The 22,398-nt window shown below is 35.3% G+C and overlaps 2 protein-coding genes across 5 annotated transcripts in view; one reads left to right on the top strand and one right to left on the bottom strand.

Moving 5' to 3' along the window:
- LOC145247518 (organic cation transporter protein-like) overlaps positions 1–22,398 on the bottom strand; it is a 139,891-nt gene that overhangs the window by 5,180 nt on the left and 112,313 nt on the right. For all 4 annotated transcript variants that reach the window (XM_080109334.1, XM_080109337.1, XM_080109336.1 and 1 more), the window contains 5 exons: positions 21,375–21,546; positions 13,488–13,709; positions 10,384–10,610; positions 6,357–6,538; positions 2,816–2,979 (listed from right to left, as the gene is read on the bottom strand). In XM_080109334.1, the coding sequence (XP_079965460.1) occupies positions 2,816–2,979; positions 6,357–6,538; positions 10,384–10,610; positions 13,488–13,709; positions 21,375–21,546 (967 nt within the window). The remainder of the gene's footprint in view (positions 1–2,815; positions 2,980–6,356; positions 6,539–10,383; positions 10,611–13,487; positions 13,710–21,374; positions 21,547–22,398) is intronic.
- The window catches only part of LOC145247520 (uncharacterized), a 30,413-nt gene continuing 20,487 nt past the window's right edge, over positions 12,473–22,398 (top strand). The window contains exon 1 of the mRNA XM_080109339.1: positions 12,473–12,902. The gene's annotated coding sequence lies outside the window, so the exon portion shown is untranslated. The remainder of the gene's footprint in view (positions 12,903–22,398) is intronic.

Below are 22,398 nucleotides of genomic sequence, written 5' to 3' on the forward strand. Positions count from 1 at the left end.
ACTTGAAATTTGATATATAGGTATTCTGACACCTGGAAAAAATTTTAATCGGTTTTCATCCGGAAAAAGGGTTACTTCCTTATGGTAAAAATAAGTAAGTTTGAAAACACTTTTTAAAGATCGTGGCAAGCTGGTCTAAAGGTTATCGTACTTGACTCGCTGGCTTTAGGTTTTGGTTTTAATCCCAGCTCGAGTATTTTTTTGTTTTTTTACTTTCAAGAAGTGAACTGTTTAAAAAAATAACAATACTCGCATGCACATGTCTTAGTTTCTGTATGAATGAAAATGTAATATTTATGCATATTTTATGACCAGGCAACCTGCTAATTAGACTATGAGTCACCGCTTATCAAGGCCCTGAGGCCACTCGTGTACAGTAATCAATGGGACAATATCGTAGTAATCATTAGTAATAGAGATCTGATAAAGTGTCTTACTTAAGGGGGGGGGACGGTTGAACAGGAATTTGTTTATGTTGGACTTGAAGACATCCAAGTTGTGGTCAGGTGGGAAACAGGCAAACAGAAGAGAGTTCCACGGGCGAAAGAAAGAAGCTTTGTTCATGGAATCTACGTTTTGATTTAAGCACAGATAAAGAGTGGGGAAAATTACTGACAGTGGTTTCAGTTAGCCGGGTGTTTTTTGTGAAAGATTTGCGAGGGGGGACCAGAGATTGGAGCTCAAATTAGCACTTCCCATGGAAGTAACGATAAAACAATGACAGGCTTGCAATGTCTCTTCTGTGGGAGAGAGGTTGCAGGGAAGAGAAAAGGGCATCCCCCACTAGGCTACGAAGTCTATTTTGTACTCTGTCAAGGCAGGATAGGCGGTTTTTAGCAGCTCCTGCCCAGATATGGCAGCAGTACACCATCCTTGGACGTACTTGGCTTTTATATAGATAAAGAATTGCATCAGCAGTGAGATATCTACTATAGGATAGCTCTGGGAAAACATGCGTTGGTTAGTTCACATTTAGTATTATAACAGATGTAGCTTAACAAATTATTAAAAAAATATGCGATTAATAAAGGTTAAGTTTCAAATCGGGCACTTGACTCCATTATAAGTTAACACAAGTAAAGAAATGTGAATATCTATAAGAAACTAAAATGTAATCATGAAATATCTTTGTTGTTTTATTCCTCAACCATAAAAGGTCAAATCATGTTGACACATCGGTTCTCATTAGATCAGCGAAATAACCACTTAACAGCCAAATTTCTGTCCAAAAACGGATTACAAAGATTTTCCCAAATCTCACTACCCTATATATCAAATTTCGAGTCTGTAGACTGAAAATTGACAGAGTTATTGCTTAAGGAAATGTACACAGACACACAGACACACACACAGACACTTTCACTTTTATAGATACTAGCATTTCAGCCCGGTTGTTTGGAGGTGTATGTTGAGCAAAAAAAAAAAAAAAAAGCGGTCAATTTTTTTAACTTTGACCTCTATTATGACCACTTAACATTTATTGTTTTGGGCTCAAATCAAGTTATTAAGTTAGATCCATGTCCAAGGAACCCATATCTAAAATTTCCAAAAAATGTCGGAGGAGTTTGGTAGAGTGATTAATAAAGGTTAATTTTCAAATCTGGCACTTGACTCCATTATAAGTTAACACAAGTAAAGAAATGTGAATATCTATAAGAAACTAAAATGTAATCATGAAATATCTTTGTTGTTTTATTCCTCAACCATAAAAGGTTAAATCATGTTGACACATCGGTTCTCATTAGATCAGCAAAATAAGGCAATGTTGAGCCTGGTCAATATCAGATGGGTGACCATTTGTGTATACCAAATGTTTTATATGAAAGGATGACATCACCTCCTTGCAAGCATTTTTTTATTACACGACATAACCATATTATTATATTGGTTATGTCATCAAAGTGAAGTGACATGTGGAAAATTTTTAATCGGTTTTCATCTGGAAAAAAGGGCTGCTAAAGGTTCAAAATTGAAAAATTATTACTTGGGCGTCATCGGATTTTTATTTTTTCTTTGTCGACTGTTTCATGACTATGCACGCGCGAATCATTCGCATGACATCTTCCTTGTGTTAGGAATAAGTAAATTTGAAAACATTTTTTAAAGATCGGGACAAACTGAATACGAGGTGCTTTATAGGAAAGGATGACATCACTTCCTTGCAAGGATTTCTTTGTTATACGGCTTAATCATGTTAATACAGTGGTTCTCGTTATATCATCAAAGTTAAGTGACGTTGAGCCTGGTCAGTATTAGATGGGTGAAGACTCCATTTAGTCTCAAAAGACAATGGATACCCCCTGTAAAGGTAGCTGCACATGTAAGTGTGAAACAAGCGTTGCGCAATCCCTAACCACACCTCTCCTGAATTGGCACTGCTTGAGTCCAGTGGCAAGGAGAGGTCTAGGACAACTGGAAACAATGCCAAGATAAGTGAAGAGCACATATTTCACCTGGAATTCCCAAATGGTCACCCATTTCAGTACTGACCAGACTCCACGCTGCTTAACTTTGGTGATCTCATGGGAACTGATATGTCAACAAGATTATGCCGTAAATAAGATGCCATATATATCAGATGAGTGACCATTTGGAAAATACCAGGTGCTGTATATAGGAAGACTACAAATAAACTGCAAAAATTAGTTTCATAATTATCTACACATGCAACTGGAGACTGCTTGTGAATTTGATATTCCCTAGAAACTTCCATCTTTGAGTGGGGGATGAAGGAAGCTGAACAAACTCAGGGTTCAGACAGAATGGGAGACACTTCTAAAGGTATGTAAAAAAAAAAAAAAAGAAATGATCTTACCGTTTTTTTCTGTATTCGTTCTTTATCATTTCTTCAATCGTGTCCATCATCGGTTGATTTGCCGTTTCAGGCAAGAAGAAATATGAAATCCCTGCGACGAGGCAGGTTAAACCCATCACCATTAAAGGGAGACTTTTTCCAAATCGACCAGGAACCACATTTGACTGACAAAAGTACAAAAACAAAATGCGATATCTTACAACTGAGCAACTTCAGTGAAAAATTATACTGACATTTTTTCGTAATTTGTTTCGTAATGTTTTATATGGAGATGGAGAATTTTTGGATTATTTCCACTACGGTTCTCATCTTGCATGGAATGTTTCAACTGATCTAACTTCCGATATTCTTCAGGTACGTTCTGTCAAACAATAAGATATACATAGCTAAATCTATCTATCTATATCTATCTATCTATATATCTATAAAAGTGAACGAGTCTGTGTGTCTGTCTGTGTACATTTCCGTACGCAATAACTCTGACAATTTTTAGTCTACAGACTCGAAATTTGATGTACAGGGTATGAAGATTTTGGAAAATCTATGTGATCAGGTTTCAGCGAGAAATTTGGCTGTTAAGGGGTCAGAGTTCAACGATTTGACCTTTGAGAACTCTACCAAACTCCTCCGACAATTTGAGGTCTAAACACTTGAAATTTTAGATATAGGTTTTAAATTTTAAGGGATCATAATAGGGGTCAAAGTTAAAAAAAATTAAACGTTTTTTTGTTAGTTTTTTTTGCTCAGCATACACCTCCAAACACCCGGGCAACGCCGGGCACCCATGCTAGTATATCTATAAAAGTGAACGTGTCTGTGTATCTGTCTGTTTGTGTATCTGTGTGTGTACATTTCCCTACGCAATAACTCTGTCAATTTTAAGTGTACAGACTCGAAATTTGATATACAGGGTATTGAGATTTGGGAAAATAGATGGGATTGGTTTTCGGCCAGAAAGTTGGCAATTAAGGGGTCGATTTGACCTTTGAGAAGTCTACATAACTCCTCCGCCAATTTTTGGTCTAAACACTTGAAATTTTAGATATAGGTTCCTTGGACATGGATCTAACTTAATAACTGGATTTGAGCCCAAAACAATAAATGTTAAGGGGTTATAATAGGGGTCAAAGTTAAAAAATTGACCGCTTTTTTTTTTCTCAACATACACCTCCAAATCAAATACCCGGGTAATGCCGAGCACCCATGCTAGTATATCTATAAAAGTGAACGTGTGTGTGTGTGTGTGTGTGTGTGTGTGTGTGTGTGTGTGTGTGTGTACATTTCCCTACGCAATAACTCTGTCAATTTTTAGTCTACAGACACAAAATTTGATATACAGTGTATGAAGATTTGGGAAAATCTGTGATCGGGTTCGGCCAGAAATTCGGCTGTTAAGGGGTCAAAGTTCAACGATTTGACCTTTGAGAACTCTACCAAACTCCTCCACCAATTTTGGATCTAAACACTTGAAATTTTAGATATAGGTCCCTTGGACATGGATCTAACTTAATAACTTGATTTGAGTCCAAAACAATAAATGTTAAGGGGTCATAATAGGGGTCAAAGTTTTAAAAAATTGACCTCTGCATTCTCTACCAAAATACTCAGACAATTTCTGGTCTAAACATTTGAAATTTACATTCACGAACGTGTGGCACAACTGTGGTTCAAGAAATTTTGCAATGGTAACGAGAACTTCAAAGATGAAGATAGTCGCGGCCGACCATCTGCAGTTGATAACGAACATTTGAAAGCCTTAATTGAAGCCAATCCTTACAAAACCACACGAGAAGTTGTTGTTGAACTCGAGGTCAACCACTCAGTCGTTCATCATTTAAAGCCAATAGGGAAGTCAAAAAAGTTGGTGCCACATGAACTGAATGATAATCAAAAAATCATTGTTTTGAAGTGTCTTCTACATTCCTTCTGTGCAATAAAAACAACCGATGTCTTAAGCGGATTGTGACATATGATGAGAAGTGAACCCTCTGCAACAACCAGCAATGTTTGGCACAGTGGTTAGATGCCGGAGAAACTTCACAACACTTCCCGAAGCCGAAATTGCACCAAAAAAAAGTTATGGTGACTGTTTGATGGTATGTGGCCGGTCTCATCTATCACAGCTTCTTGAATCCAGGCGAAACAATTACAGTGGAGAAGTACTGCCGAGAAATTGACAAAATGCACCAGAAGCTTCAATGTATGTGCCCAACGTATGTGCCCAAGAATGGTCAATATGAAAGGACCAACTCTTATGACAACACTCGTCCACATGTTGTTCAACGGAACCTGCAGAAACTGAAAAAAATTGGGCTACGAGACTCTGCCTCATCCACCATATTCACCAGACCTCTCACCCACCGATTATCACTTTTTCAAGCATCTTGACAACTTCTTGTGCGAAGCATGCTCCAAAAGCCAAGATGACGCCAAATTAACCTTCAATGACTTTATCGCTTCCTGGACTCCAGATGTTGCATAGGGGTCCATATTGGAGATCATATTAACAGTAACATTAGTGACAATACTGAGGGAAACATTTATAACTGGTTGAGAAGATAAGAGACAGAGATACATTTCTTGTAAGAGTTACATAAAGTTCTTAATAACGATGAGGGAGACAAAGTTCATATTAAGGATGTTTCACACATCACCTTTTGCTGTTGAATGATGACACGAGACAGTTTTCAAAAACATGACGACTTCTTTATTATCAAACCGACCGGTTGAATGATGGTGACGTCAAGGAATTCAAAGTCGTTCTACATGATTAAACATTCTCCCTTAGAAAAAGGGACCCTCCTCTAATCATGTCAGCTTTGTCTGACCAACTCTGCTGACTGTTCGATCCGGACTTGACTGCCTCCGATCTTCAACTGCCTGCTTCTCTCTGCTAATCCTAGCTCCTATTATCGAGAATTCCTTTTTTCTATGACGTCAGACGTGTGGTTTCAAACTTGATCAACTCACGTGGCTTAAACATACGTGGCTCGGCTCATTTTCCTAAAACACACTTCTGCAGACAAAAAATTCTCACTAACCTATTCTTCAATATATTTTTAAATTGTATTGTTCATTATTTTTTTAGCTGACCTTTTTTAATTCAATTTCCATAAAAGAATGAACAATTCAATTCTTTTTACAAACAAACAATATCTAAACTATTTTATATGAAATTTAACAATAGCGAAATTCCAACATCCAACTCCGAATCTATTTCTGAACCTTGCTTACACGGTTCGAATCTCAGTCTATGCTAATCTCATTTTCCACTTATCTAATGTTTTTCTTATTTACAAGAAAAAGGGGGCAGCCTTTTCTTGTAACACAGATTTCTATGCTAATGGGGTAGATAAACTTCTTTCTCATTGGTAAATATGTGTCGATTCTAATGGTTTTTATTTGGATTAATAAAGTTTATTGTGAAAGGAGTTATGATCTTTTGAAGTTGAACGTTAAAAAACGACATTATTTTTGCACCAATTTAATATGTATGTCAAAATGAACAAAAAAAAATGTTTTGAAAATCTTTTATACGTACGATATTCATGATGTACGGTGATAGAATCCCACCAAACCTTGCAAAAGCACCAAAGAATCCCACCGACGCATTTCGAATGCATGTCGGGTAGAGCTCGCACGTGTAAAGATAGATACATGCTGTGGCGGCCGACACAGTGAGTCGACTTAGCGTGATCAGTGCCGTTGCCGTCCAGTACTGGTCTGAAAGGAAGACAAGATAATAATGTGAGGGTGCACAAAGGGAAACTTATTCAAACTCAGTAAAAAGCTGCGTTCTAAAAGCGTAGCGGATCTGTGGTGACATAATCGCAAAGTGATTCTCACGAATGCTAAAATGCAAATGGCGATGATTGTTTTGCATTCTTTCCTTCTCCAATTACTTCTTACAACCCAAAGCTACCAAGTTTTCACATGAACGTGTTAAATCAAAGAATGTTCAACCAATGGAAATTTTTCCAAACTCCAAAAATTAACACCTATCTGTGAATGCAATAAGTCAGTGAAAACATAGTAATTCTCAAAAGTCATGGTCAAGAAAATCAGTTAGGGATCCTTAAACAGTTGGCTGATGGAACTAAACAAAATAAATCCAGGCATGACTACTGAACATTCTACTCCAGCCTTTGCACCAGGTGTCAAGGTGAAAGAACTCAACAACTCACATACTAGCTTCAACTGACACACAGCTATACACACACTTCAAGAACAAAGGTAAACGCACACACATACATACACAATGCCACGCTGTTGAATACACTATAAACAACTAATATTCATTCGACTTCTGTACCCAAACGCATGTACTATTGTTATGTTGTACGCGCTTTTACAAATGAGACCCACACGTTGTAACAGTGTCCGTCGCCAAAGAGACCAAGACAAAGAATAACTCGAACTCACTTTTTCATGCAACAACGACACTTATTTCCTCATTCTCCTGCCACACATGACTTCATGTTATGGCTGTGACGTCTCTCACGTTTTCTCGAATGTGCTCTCTGCTTTTTATAGTCTTTTTTTTTTCCTTATCATGACGTCATACACCATGAACATTTACTAAAATGAAAAAACTTTGAAACTTCTTACTAGCGGGGAGGGGGGGGCCCGGCTTTGCCCGGTCGTAAAATACGCTCAAATATAATATTTTTGTTTGTCCAGATTTCATATGTATTATTATAGAGTCGTGATTTCCAAAGTTAAAAAAAAAAAAATATTTGGGTGCCATCAGCTAGAATCGAAACTGAAAACAAAACTGTAGCATTTAAAGCTGGTGACGTTACCACTGTACCAACATGACACGCATATGAACTGATTAAAAATAAACTAACATGAATGTACAAAATGCATCAGGATTTTTTTTTTCAATCTTGACCCATTTTCGGCCCCTTTAAAAACTATTTTTACCGGCTAAAGATCCTTAAAAGAATGGTCCCTAAAAAATTTACTTTTGGAAGAGATAGTTTGAAATTTAAATCATTTTTTTTTATTTTTCACCCGTACAAAGCTCACACACACATGCATGTATATATATGTATATATATATATATATATATATATATATATATATATATATATATATAAGTGAGAATATGTGTATGTGTGTGTGAGGACAGCTCTCAACCTATATACTCAACAAATTTTTTATCTACACTTGAAATTTGATATATAGGGTATTCAGGCATGAGGATTACTTTTTAATTGGTTTCCATCTGGAAAAAAGGGCTGCTAAGGGGTCAAAATTGAAAAATTGGTACTTGGTGGGGGATCATTGAATTTTTTTCTGATTGTCAACTGTTTCACGACTGCACATGCGTGAATCGTTCACATGACAGCTTCCTTATGTTAAGAAAGAGTAGATTTGGAAACACTTTTTAAGGATCGTGTCAAGCCGACTTAATGGTTATCGTACTTGACTCAGTGTCTTTAGGTTTTGGTTTCGATCTCAGCTCGAGTTTGTTTTTTTTTTTGTTTTTTTTTTTCACTTACAAGAAGTTAACTGTTTGGTAAAAACGTAATACTCACATGCACATGTGTCAGCTTCATTCCGGGTTTTTTATTTCATTTTTTTTAAGGAATTTAAAATTATATTTAATACCTGGTAACGCTGTGTACATCTTCTAGTACATATATATATAAATATATATATATATATATATATATATATATTCTGAGTTATACACATTCTGAGTTATACACATTATATATATGGAAATTCTGAGTTATACACATTATATATATAGCTGACGATCCCGTTTTCTATTTACAAAATTTTAGTTAAGACTTTCTTTTTTCATCCTTATATAGTTAAATTCTGTTTTAAAATTGAAGACTTTTGCGAAATCGGCTTATGCAGTGCTAAGTCTATTTCTATTTTACAATTTTAGTTAAGGCCTTTTTTGTAATCCTTATATAAATGAATTCTCTTTTGTAATTATAAACTTTTTACAAGTCCGATTATGTAGGTGCTAAGTCTGCGATAGGTTAAACTTAATTTTTTTTTTTATTTTCCTTCTGGGAATTTAAACTGCATTCTTTATTTTTATTTTTGCATTTTTTTTTATTCAAAGCTTACAATTTACTTTTTCCTTTGACGTTAATGCCAGATCTATGAAGACATCTTTACTGCAAGGCTAAAAATTAAAACATGAACCAATAGCTACTACGTTATGCATGCATATTCGTAATGCCGTCATTCAGCCTTCAACTCGTAAGTCTACATTTTTTTTTAATTTTCACACTTTTACACTGATTTTACCCGGCTAAAACCCAAATGTAAGGTTTCGCATGTGCTCAAATTCCCTATATATTAAGTTTCATGTCTGTAAATCAAAAACTGACAGAGGAGTTTGGTGGGCAAAACTTTTTAAACAAATATATACATATACATAAATATATATATAGAAAGAGGTTTGTGTTTACTGTAAGCTTTTTACACAAATATTATGCAAGTATAAATCATGTAGAATATCTACATGAATGTAATTACACGTAATAGTTAACTAAAGATGATCATTCCATAAGAAAACTAAAAAAAAAAATCTAATAGGGAATTAATTAAAATGAATGTTTAAAAGAATATGTACATTAGCTAGATCTTTTGCAGATGAATGCAATTCCACGACCCATATATAACAAAGTTGTGTTTTTTTTTTTTTAATAAATAGAAGAAAGGTTTGTTATTTTTGTTTTTGTTTTTAATAATTACATTTTCACTTCAAACAAGGCACATTGCTGCTTTGATGTAGGGGGCTACTATCAGGGACATAAGCTACAGGGGTACTATGTGGGGAGTTGGGCAACAAGAGTTAAAGGGTTTTTAATATGAATATCAATACACAAAAACAAACAAATTTATAAGAGTATATATATATACATTATATATATATATATATATATATATATATATATATATATATATATATATATATATATATATATATGTGTGTGTATAAAAAATAAAAATACCAGCGGAGGTTTACGTTATGTTTTGAGAAAAATAGAAAAACCGAATAAAATTATTAAAATAATCAACGTTTCGTCCTTATTTCATAGGACATCTTCAGGATATTGAAGTAAAAATGCAAGAAAAGAAAAAGTCATAGATCGTACGCAAAAAGAGAACAGTTTTTGAATCCTACCCATGTCGGGAAGGACAAACATATGTGTGCGTATGGGAAGGTTGGGTTGTTCAATGTCTATATATACACTTTTAAAAATGCGTTAAGTAAATATGTACATTTTTTCTTTTCTTGCATTTTTGCTTCAATATCCTGAAGATGTCCTCTGAAATAAGGACGAAACGTTGATTATTTTAATAATTTCATTCGGTTTTTCTATTTTTCTCAAAACATATATATATATATATATATATATATATATATATATATATATATATATATATATATATATGTATATATATATATATATATACTTATATATATATATATATATATATATATACATATATATATATATGTATATATATGTATATATATATATATATTAAGAATGATTTGCTAGTATTAATGTTAGTAAAAGACATTTACCTTTCGAAGCATAAAGATATGGGAAGATGGTAAGCATTCCACTAACACCCGAGATGATTAGAAACCACATAGAAATTTTCCGTCTTCCAAATCGGTCCAGAAAAATGGCAGCAAAAACAATGGCCGGGATTTCGAGGAAAGAATTCAGAGCTAAGTTCAAGTAGACATTACCCGCTAAAGCACCAACGTTCAGGGTCACTCCATAGTAAACGAATATCGTTGCAGCCCTATCAAAAATAAAGACAATATTTTCAATAGTATTTATTTTTTGATGCAAAAGACTTGTCTACAAATGAAGACTCAAGAAACACAAAAGGAATTTTCATCACCTTTTTTTTTTTTTAAACTTATGTTAACCCCTAACAAGGCATATCACCACTTGGGCATAAGGAGCTACTATTTAGGACCATGTCTAGGAAAGATTAGAAGATGTTTGTTTACATTGTATTTAAATATGCATATCAGTACAGTCAGGGAAGCAGGCAGTAGGAAGGGAATTTCAAAGTCTAGTTGTTTGAGGGAAGAAACTTTTAGAGGAGAAAGCTTTCTGGCATTTAGTAACGTCAACAGTGAAGGGGTGTGATTTTGTTGTTAAGCGGGTTTGTCAGGGTATGTACATCAAGGAGTACAATGAGTTCATCAGAGCACATTCCGTTAAAATATTTGTAAAACAGACACAGGGATGCAACCTTGTGGCAATGAAACAGAGGTTGGAGCTTAGTTGATAAAATGAAACCTATGACCTATTAGATTGAAGACTTTTTGGACCCTATCCAAGAGGGAGAGACTACTGGTAGATGCACCAGCCCAGATCTGGCAACAATACTCCATGCATGGACGAATGATGGCTTTGTAGGAGTACAGGATACTCTCAGTTGTGAGTAGTTTTCTAGTTCGATAAAGGGAATACACCTTCTTTGCAGCAGCCTTCGCAATGTCCTCAATTTATTTGTTCCAGCTCATATTGCCTGTGAATGCTAAACCGAGGAGTTTGAAGAAAGAATTCTCAGGTAGACCGTGGCGACATCATCTTTTTCTCACACTATTTCATGTTGGCTCTGTCAGAAGGACCACAAAGTCGCTGACTGCAACCTGTGCAGCAAGATAAGACTTCTCTGAAAATGGAGCCACTTGTGGGTCATGGATGGCGACCCATGATGTATTAGGATGACTGAGCTATTCTTTCACTTTGGTTCTTACTTCAGATAGATAAGAGGTCAGAGAGGCCCAGTCCAATAAATCAACTGGTCATGTCATGATATAGTATCTACGAGGTGCCTTCAATATATTCATATATAGGCTCTTTTATTGATAGTACACACATGAAACTCTAGTCCCCTTCGAAGTAATCTCCTCCAGTTCCAATGCACTTATTGGTGTTGACTTTCAAGCCGATTTCAAAGATGTGAGGTGGCCTCATGTGGCCCTCACTTGAAACTATGCCAAAGACCATAACCGTGACCGGAAACTTCATTGAGCTGTGGCCCCCAGTGTTGAACATTTCAGATTTGCATTTTGAGGGTGCTGGCAATGTCATAACTTGGATTGGTGGAGAGCATAAGGTGCACAGTGGCACATCTCCGATTTCGCTCGTTGAACATTGTGTCACTTTCAGACATGATGCAAGGCTTCTATTGCTCTTAGGATTTGTACACAACTGGCTAACTAGTAGATGGCAACAAAAAAATTGGTTTTCATCAAATGGAAATGGAATCATATCGTCTTTTCTAGGGTAACACTTTTATCGTTCTTCTTTCTTTGTTTTCTTGTTTCGATGAATGACATCATAATGTTTAATGTTATACATTAAAAAAGAGACAGCAATATGACGTCATTTCTTTTATTATCAACGGTTATTGTTTGTCATCTTTGTTATCTTGTTTTTTATCACCGTGCACAGTAGATGATATCACAAAAGTGTTGTATATTGGAGGGAACAAATCCCGGTAATTAGAGAAACAAAGTCAATAGGATCGAAAATAAAAGTTATTAAAGGAGAATGCTGGAATCGAACTCGGTGATCAAAACTTACAAAAAATACACATTGCTATTTAGATGCGATACGAAGAATGTAGAAAATTGTCCATTGTAGTTAGAAATAACTATACAACAAGTTAGGTCAGTGAGGTAGAATCGGACAATGTAAATTAAAGAATGTCTTTGTGTTGTCAGAAACATGTTGGAGTCATATGTAATATGCAAAATCCACGTGAAAAAAAAACATTAACATGTTTGAGGACGTTCTGACGTCACAAAGAAAGATAGGTTCATTATATTCAGTTAAGTTAGGGTTCGAAATTAGTTCAGTTGAGTTACAGTTAGGAGAGTCGGGAGGGTTGGCAGTTGAGAGAAGAGAGTTAAGTTAGCCTAAGCCCCTTTTGGAAGCAAGGCAGAAAGGAAAACAAGACAATATAGTAAATCTAACAGGCATCGAATTCCCACCATTCTCATCACCAGCTGGAATAAATGTCTTCATGTTCTTTGTAAGCCTTTGTCTTCATCGCCATTTCAACCGCAAGGTAATGTGTTTTTATCTTAGTCTTGTAAAAGAGCTTTATAATAAGAGCCTTCCAAAGAGTTAACTGTATCCCCTCACAATAATGTATCAACCCCTGTGTTTAAAAAGAACTGTCTATTACACATCTCTCTTCACCTATATCAGCCTCCTATTATAAATATAAACTGAATAACTTCAATTATATATTTCTTCTTGCCTCCGCTATTCAATAAAAGGATGATATCATATATTACTAAAACAAGGTTAGAGTATAACTGTGCACAGTGGATGATGCCATAAAATGATGGCATCATTCATCAAATTAGAGAGATCAGTGACCCAAAGAATGTGAAACTCTAGAGCATAAAGGGCCTGGCACATAATAATAATAATAATAATAATAATAATAATAATAATAATAATAATAATAATAATAATAATAATAATAATAATAAAAAAGGTAATAATAATAATAATGATAATAATGATAATAATTATAATAATAATAATAATAATAATAATAATAATAATAATAATAATAATAATAACAAATAATAATAATAATAATAATAATAATAATAATAATAATAATAATAATAATACTTACCAGTTAAACATCATAATGAGAGTCCTTTTCAGGAGTATTGGAACGGTGAAGATCTTCCATAATTTGACGCTTCTGTCACTCGTCTTTTCATCGATTTCAACTTCCTTTTCCGGTTGATAAATGAAGTCTTGCTTGTTTATTTTCGCCATTCTGTTCAAAAGTTTTACCAATTTTTTTTCTTTCTTTGCATGAATCAACCAACGAGGAGACTCCGGCAAGACCCTAAATTCCATACGCAAAACAAAAATGTCAAGACACTTAAAAAAAAAAATATATATATATATATATATATATATATTGTTATAAATGCCCCTCCGTTGGGAACGACGGAGGATTACGTAACAAAAAGAAAAAAAAAAGGAAATAAATTTTTGATCCTCGGGTTCGAATGCATGCGGTATATCGAACAAGAGGGGAGGGGAACACCTTTCTCAGACCAGTGAAATGAAACAAAGTAGGCACAGAACACAGTGAGAGAAAACGGGGGCAAACGCGGTCTTAAATTTTAAATCAATTTTATTACAAAGAAAATAATAGGCTAATGGGGGGGGGGTAAAAAAGGATTAAATCAAATAACAAAAGAAAAACAAATCATGAGGATGGGGTGGGGGTCTTACACTAGTGTCCAAAAATGCAGACAGAAAATACATCAATAAAAAAAACAATAAAAATGGCAAAATAAACGAATTGCTGATACGTCGCACGAAAAGGTATATATATAGAGAGAGAACACAGTTCATATTTTTTTCCTATGTGAGGTTTCTTCGGCAGTCTGTCGTTTTAGGGTTCCCTTCTTTTTTTTTTTTTTTTTTTTTTTTTTTCATTTTGGGTGTTTGGTTCCGTGACGCATGTTCACAACCCGAATGTTAATTTATAAAGTCCGTAATTCATTCCTTTTTGTTTCCCAAATATTTTGTTAAAATCTTTAATCTATTATAAATTAGGTAATGGATATGACCTAAAACTATATCCGATGGTGAGGCCCCACCTTGCCGGCTTTGGGGAGTGTGGAGCCACCCTTTAATTGCCATTGCTCCCAGGTCCACTCTGACCCGGAGAGGTAGTACCTGTTAGGGTCCCAACTATGGGTTAAATAGAATCTGACGTAAAAGAAATATACTCCATTAAAAAATCGTTCCTCAAAATAACTAGATTCGGCATTAAATAACCTGAAAAGGTTGAATATGCCGTAAAACAAAAACAACCAACCAATTATTATAAATTAATTTCCTATTCAGTTTTAAGTCGATATGTGTGTTGTGGTTTCAAAATCACTGTCTCCATTTTTTTCTTTCTTACTTCGCCCCAGCTGTTTGTCTTCGCCTTAAACAAAAGATGCGATTGGGCAACGTGAGCTAACATATGAACATATCCGGGTTCAGTGAATAAATTCACCTTCCCTTTCTCTTTTCATCATCCATTTCACACATCGGAATTCAAAAATATCAACAAAACGCCAATAATTCAGGTATTTAACTTTTTTTTACTTTTAGACGAAATTGAAATAACAAACTTCCAAGCAACTTTGGATTGCATAAATTTCGTTATAGAATTAATTAGAATCGTTTGTTTGTCTTATTGGGAGCAACTCCACTGACATCATGCTGGCCACATGAATACAGCTCGTTTCGGCCCATCAAGTCAGTCGCCCCCCCCCCCATACTTCCCTGGCCCTCGCCCTTTGGGGCCTGGGCAACAAGTGTCAAGCAAAGACCAGCAATTGGTCAATGTAGGGGCAACCCTTCATACCAATTGTCACTATCCAGCTCCCCTACCCCCCGGGGAGTTGGTCCCCATTTCCCCTTCACTCCTCACATTAAAAATCGGCCTTGTGCCTAATTTGCTCGGTGGGGGAGCAAATAAATACATACTTCCCTGGCCCTCGCCCTTTGGGGCCTGGGCAACAAGTGTCAAGCAAAGACCAGCAAAGACCTTGGTCATTGTAGGGGCAACCCTTCATACCAATTGTCACTATCCAGCTCCCCTACTCCCCGAGAAGTTGGTCCCCATTTCCCTCTCACTCTCCACATAAAAAACGGCCTTGTGCCTAATTTGCTCAGTGGGGAAGCAAATAAATCCAGTCAACTTGGCCAGGGAGTATAACTCGCCTGGCTCGGGCCCTATTGGGCCTGAGCAACAAAGTTCAAGCAAAGACCATGTGTGGGGGCAACTCCCCATATAAGACCATTGCTCTTGTGGCATTCAGTTATTGGTCAATGTAGGGTAAACCTTTCATACCAATTGTCACTATCCACCTTCCCTACTCCCCAGGGAGCTGGTCCCCATTTCCCCAATCTCTCCACATTAAAAAACGGCCTTGTGCCTAATTTGCTTAGTGGGGAAGCAAATAAATACAGTCAACTCGGCCGGGGAATAAGAGGAGGTTCCTGAAGCGATGACTGACGCTACCAGCCACGTCAATTCCACGAAGGATTCCAGCAGCAGCAGCAACACCAGCCGTCTCAGCATCAGTTCAAACAGCTCTTATCAGGGCTAAACAACCAGCCCTTATCAGGGCTAACAAGTTTTTTCATTAATGCGATTTACTACTGCTTTCCTCCTGAAACCCACCAGCAGTGAACTTCACTTCCAGCTCACTCTAATGGCTCCCTGCTCATTCCCGCAGCCTTCTAGCCCTTGGTGCCTTCAGCTCGCTCCGGCGTCTCCAACTTCCTCCTGCAGCTTTCTTGCAACCTCGCCTGCACCTCGCTCCTCCGGCCTGCAACCTCATTTGCACCTCGCTCCTCCGGCCTTCAACCGTTTCCTAACACTGATCCTCCATTTCATTCCTTAACACTGACCCTACGCTCTCAGTGTCGTCTGTTCCTTAACACTGACCACCTCATTTCTGGATCGCCCTCACATCCAGCTGATCATTCCAGACCCAGCGAGCAACCCTGCACCATGCTACGTCTAGAGTACCTGTTACAGACCTCCAGACCTTAGCCTCCAGTGACGTGCGACCTTCCAGGCGACCAACATCCAGATCATACAATTTTTCGCAAATAAAAGGCAAACCCTCGTCTTTAACCAAATAACCTGTGTCTGTGCCTTTTTTGCTGTTTACTTTTTGTCCGTGTCTACCTTGTTAGTTGTTGAGTCAATTGTCCCCGGACGATCAGCCCCGCAACAAGTGTCTGGATTCATCCATGGCTTACATCCATTCTCCACGATAACCTGAAGCAGGGTTCACTGTCTGTTCGCCATGACAGTTTTTCAGAAGTGTCTCTATAAAAAAATGTTCTTTGTTTTTCTTCTTTTTCTTTTTCTTTCTCTTTCTCTCTCTCTCTCTCTCTCTCTCTCTCTCTCTCTCTCTCTTCTCCGTTTCCATCCATTTTCTTTCCTTTTTCCTTCTTTGTTCAGATTTTGGCGCTAAGAAACCCCCAAAACAAAGGGGTCAGAAAATGCCTTCACCGGCTGACCTGTCAACTCGCTCTCATACTGAAGAGGTGGGAAATGTTAATATCAGTAAAACGTTTTATTCAACTCTTTCCTCCTCTCTCTTTTTCCTCCTCTCTCTTTTTCCTCCTCTCTCTTTTTCCTCCTCTCTCTTTTTCCTACACTTTCTCCTTTTCCTCCTCTCTCTTTTTCCTCCTCTCTCTTTTTCCTCCTCTCTCTTTTTCCTACACTCTCTCTTTTCCCTCCTCTCTCTTTTTCCTCCTCTCTCTTTTTCCTTCTCTCTCTTTTTCCTACACTTTCTCTTTTTCCTCCTCTCTCTTTTTCCTACACTCTCTTTTTTCCTCCTCTCTCTTTTTCCTCCGCTCACTTTTTCCTACACTCTCTCTTTTTCCTACGCTTTCTCATTTTCCTCCTCTCTCTTTTTCCTCCTCTCTCTTTCTCCTACACTCTCTCTTTCTCTCTTTTTGTTTCGGTGACAGTTCAAACGACAACAAAAGGAAAAGGCTAGATGCATTCTTCATCGGCCAAAATAAGTTAAATTTAAAGCTTTCTCTTAAAATCATATAATCTATTTTTAGGATTATGTAATATATATATATATATATATATATATATATATATATATATATATATATATGTGTGTGTGTGTGTGTGTGTGTGTGTGTGTGTGTTTGTGTGTGTGTGTGTGTACACAGTGAAACATTAAAAAAAGAAAAGTTCCATGCGCAGGCACTCTTACAGTGGGCATCCATAATCTGTCAAGACTGAAGGAAGCTACTATGTATATGTATATGCATAGATATATGTATATGTATAGATACATAGATATTTCCCATAATCGCGAACGTTTTCGACCTCCATTGGTCATCCTCAGGCGAGTAGTAAAAAATAAAAAACGTTCGGAAAATGGTCCGACAAAGGGAAAAGGAGGATTACAAGAAAAATATGCAAAAGTTGTCTGTGCTATTTAATGAAACGTGCATAAAAGAAAAAATGCTGCCTAAATATACTAATATATAGATATGTATATGTATAGATATATGTATATATAAAGTGCATATGTATGCATATATATATATATATATATATATATATGCATATGTGTACATATAAATATGTATATGCATTAAGTATATATATATATATATATATATATATATATATATATATATATATTAGCAAGGAGGCCCGACGTTGCTCGGGATTGAATGATGATTAATGAATGTTTCACGCATCCATATATTTATTGTCATTGAAATTGGTGACATCGTCTATTTTTCAATGTATATACATACATATGCATTTTATATATACATATATCTATACATATACATATCTATATATCTATACATATACATATATCCATGCATAAAACGGGAGACCAGTACCCGCATTAAGCTGGTCCGCAGTTTAACTTGTTGCTGGCTATCTTGCTCTTACTTGTTGCTGGATCTCAACATTTTGAACCGAGAGATAGACTTAGCTGTCGTACAAAGCTAAGACTCTGTAACATCATCTTTGTATAAATAATCCCTCAGACATTTGGACTCATGGGCTTTAAGTGTCTGAGGGAGTGGCACTCGTCTGACAAGACGTTGCAATCATCATATCTATGCATATACATACACATGGTAGCTTCCTTCAGTCAAATCAATTGATTGTCTGCTCTAGTTGGGGGCTCATTGATTGTGGTGCACCGATAGGAAACTTCACATGTGTCCTTGCATAATACATCGCAGTCTACATTGCACAATAGAGAACCCACTGAGGATTTTATAAATTTTTTTATATATAATGGCTTGAACAAAAGTTTAAAATTAAAAAGTCAAGTATCATGGTGCAATTGTTCTCTAAACAGAAACATTTTGAACGCATCCTGCCATATCAAAGAACCTACTTTTGATTTTATATGTCAGGCCTTTCAGCTTGTGTGATAATAAAAACTTCTCAAATGCACTTGTGATGTTAGGCTGTATAAGGTGTTAACTTTGGTTAAAATCGCATATTCTGTCTTTCATCAGATTATTTCGATTATCGATTATGGACACTTATCAAAGACATTCCAATACAAAAACCTATCTAACCACACTGTCGTGCACATAAAGTACTTTCGTGTGAAATTTTATATTTATATTCCATAGGGAACGAACTCATAGACACATAGACAAGCTTCCTGTTATATAATATATATATCTATATTTATAGTCATCCACATACAGTACTGTTTCACAGCTCATCAGTGCGCCTAGATAAGCAACTACCTCAAGCCAGGATTGAAACCCGACTGTCTGTACGACAGTCAAGGCTCCTAACCATTATGCTATTGGTGGCTGCTGAGCGAGTCGTGAGTTTAACGGTGTTTTGACATCGTCCGAAATACCTAAGCTCGATTTGTTTACACAAAGAGCATCGCTTTATACGCTAATGGTAATTCGTGTATCACTTGTCAATATGCTCAACTCAATACATAGTAATGAAATCTAAAGGATGTAGTGTTTACCTGATATACACAATGGTAAACTATAATTTAATATAAATACCAGTATTTATATATAGATAGTTTAATTGCAACTGAATAAAAAAGCTCAATACGCAATAGAGAATAGAGTTTATTATAAGAGAAAGAAAATTAAAACTGTAAGTTGAAATTTACAATCTCCACCTGATGATGATTCAAGATAGAATCGAAAGCGCTCGTGTGAACCATGGAACATTTGTAAATACCTTCCATCTTGAAGTTAAAAAAATCTAACGAAAGATTGAAAAAATGAAAAAAAGAATCATTAAGCAAGGTATCTCTGTTGTTTTTAATAATGTTTGCCTGAATATATATACATGCATATATATATATATATATATATATATATATATATATATATATATATATATATATATATAAAATGGCATAATAAAAGATAAAATAAAAGGTAATTGCAACTTCTCTTCCAATTTACAGATTCTGTAATCATGTCCAAATGCATTTTGATTGATATAATAATTAAGTGAATGATTCTGTGCGATGAAACAGTTGCTGCCAAGAATTAAGAATGTCAATGTAATTAAAGAAATAAATTGTAAGATGGTCAACATCATGAAATTTGGAATATAGACTTTTGTCATTTATTCATTATATATATATATATATATATATATATATATATATATATATATATATATATATAATGTTTGTTATATGCTCTGTAATTATATTGAGCTTTATAAATTAAGGATTAATACATAAAAAAAGTGAAATATTCTTGAAAAAATCATATTTCCACAGAAATATATATATATATATATATATATATATCATTAAAAATTAATAAGGTATTAATAACTAACAAATAATATAAATAAAAATACATTAAATAAAAAAGATAACGGTTCTGTAAATATGCATATATCTCCCTCTTCACATGTGCATGGTCTTTAATCTGTTTCCTCAGCATTTTTTCCAACTAAATCCTGATGATGTCCCTTGAAATAGGGACGAAACATTGATTACCATTGATTAATTTTAGGTTTTCCTTTTTATTCGCATATATATATATATATATATATGTAGTGTCCAAAACTAAGGGGAAAATATTAAAACCTAATATTTGTTAGAAATAACAACTGTGAAAAGCTGAAATTTTGACAACTGGTCGTCGTTATCATCCATAATAACATACTAAAATTTGAATCATTTACAAAGGAGAGAAAAGGAATTATAACAATTATTTATTTATTTTCAAAATAGAAACGTCCAAAAATAAGGGACAAAATTGAGAAAAACAATGTAAACGGAATGCTATATTCAATTTTTTTTTGATTTCCTCTAAAGAATAAGTCTTACTTAGTCATCTGTAAGCGTTGCATCAGCTGGCACCATAGCGAAACGCCAAAAACTCGATTACTCTGTGAGACAAGCTATTGTGAAGCTGCACAAGGAAAAGCACACCATTAGAGAGATTTCAGAAAAAGTGAAACGTTCCAAGAGTGTTGTAGGCAGGGTTGTTAAATCTTACAATGATACTGGCAAAATAGTTAGTGCTTTTAAAACCGGCAGACCCCGCAAAAGTTCGGCAAGAGAAGATTGAATAATGCAGTGTATGTCATTAAATATATATATATATATATATATATATATATATATATATATATATATATATATATATATATAGGCTCCTTCAGTCTTGACAGACTATGGATACCTACTGTAAGGGGTGCCTGCATGCGAAATTTTTGTGGCAATGTATATATATATATATACTAGAATAATATACTTCCCAGAATGGGTAAGATTAATTCCCAGATAGAACAGTTTTTATGTCTCTTTAGTTCTTACTTCAACAGCCAGAAATCCTGACGTCACTATGGAGCTATGGACGATACCTTATCTAGTCACAAACCAGATATTTATTTCTGTTATTGTTTTATCAACATCAGTCCCTTTAATATAGTTGCTCTTAAGTAGAACAATTAATGAATTGAATAAATACATACCAGAGTAGTATTAAGGCCAGAGGTATTAACGGCACGGATATAAGAATCATTAGGAGTCTCCATTTTCTTATGAAGTATGCGATTATGGAAAGCATGAGGAAGGCAACAGGGAAGGCAATTTGGAGCAACAGAGATGGTAAGGATCGATGCTTCTTCGATGTGATTTCCGTTACTAAAAGATAAGAATAAAATAAAACACAATATTTTTTATTTAAGAAGACATATAACAATATAGAATACCAAGATATTAAAATGTTTTAATTAGTGATGGGACGATTCCAATATTTTTCCCGATTCCAATATTTTTCCCGATTCCAATATTTTTCCCGATTCCGATACAATTACCAAATTCCGTCCAAAATTCCTGATTCCGATACATTTATCAATTCCAATTCTTTATAAATCTCTAAATATTTAACTACAGAGTTGTATTTTCTCTCAGATTACCGTAAAAGCACACGTTAAATATGTAAATATTTTCCTAAACGTAAAAAGATACTTGTGAAGTATGATCTATCGATTTTAGCTTCACTAGGGGGTTTAATGTCAATAAATATTTATTATTTTATCATTATTACCAGCAATGGAAGGTTTAGCTTTAAACAAAATCAAATAAAAAAATACAATTAAAATAATCATTTTGGCATCGGAAAATCGGTACAAATTTTTCTGATTCTGATACCGATACTGATTCCGATTTTTCCGATTCCTGATTCCAATTAATTGTCCCAACACTAGTTATGCATGAATATGGTGATATAGTACTGACGGCACAGGAAGCTTTCTGAAATCTACAGACCTCTGCAGTGAAAAGAGTGAGATTTGCTACTTGTTTGGTTTTGGTGGAGGGTCATTTATGCCGAGGGGACACAAGTGCTACAAGTTCATCAGAGTACATTCCATTAATGTATTTGTGAAACAAATATGGTGAAATATTGCAGAAATAGGACAGGGGTTGAACTTATTCCCGAAACTAATGCAGGGTGGAACGATAAATTTGTTGCCCTAAAGAAAACAACATGTC

The sequence above is a fragment of the Euprymna scolopes genome, chromosome 25 (genome assembly GCF_053919585.1).
Source record: "Euprymna scolopes isolate OS-2025 chromosome 25, ASM5391958v1, whole genome shotgun sequence".
Lineage (NCBI taxonomy): Eukaryota > Metazoa > Mollusca > Cephalopoda > Sepiida > Sepiolidae > Euprymna > Euprymna scolopes.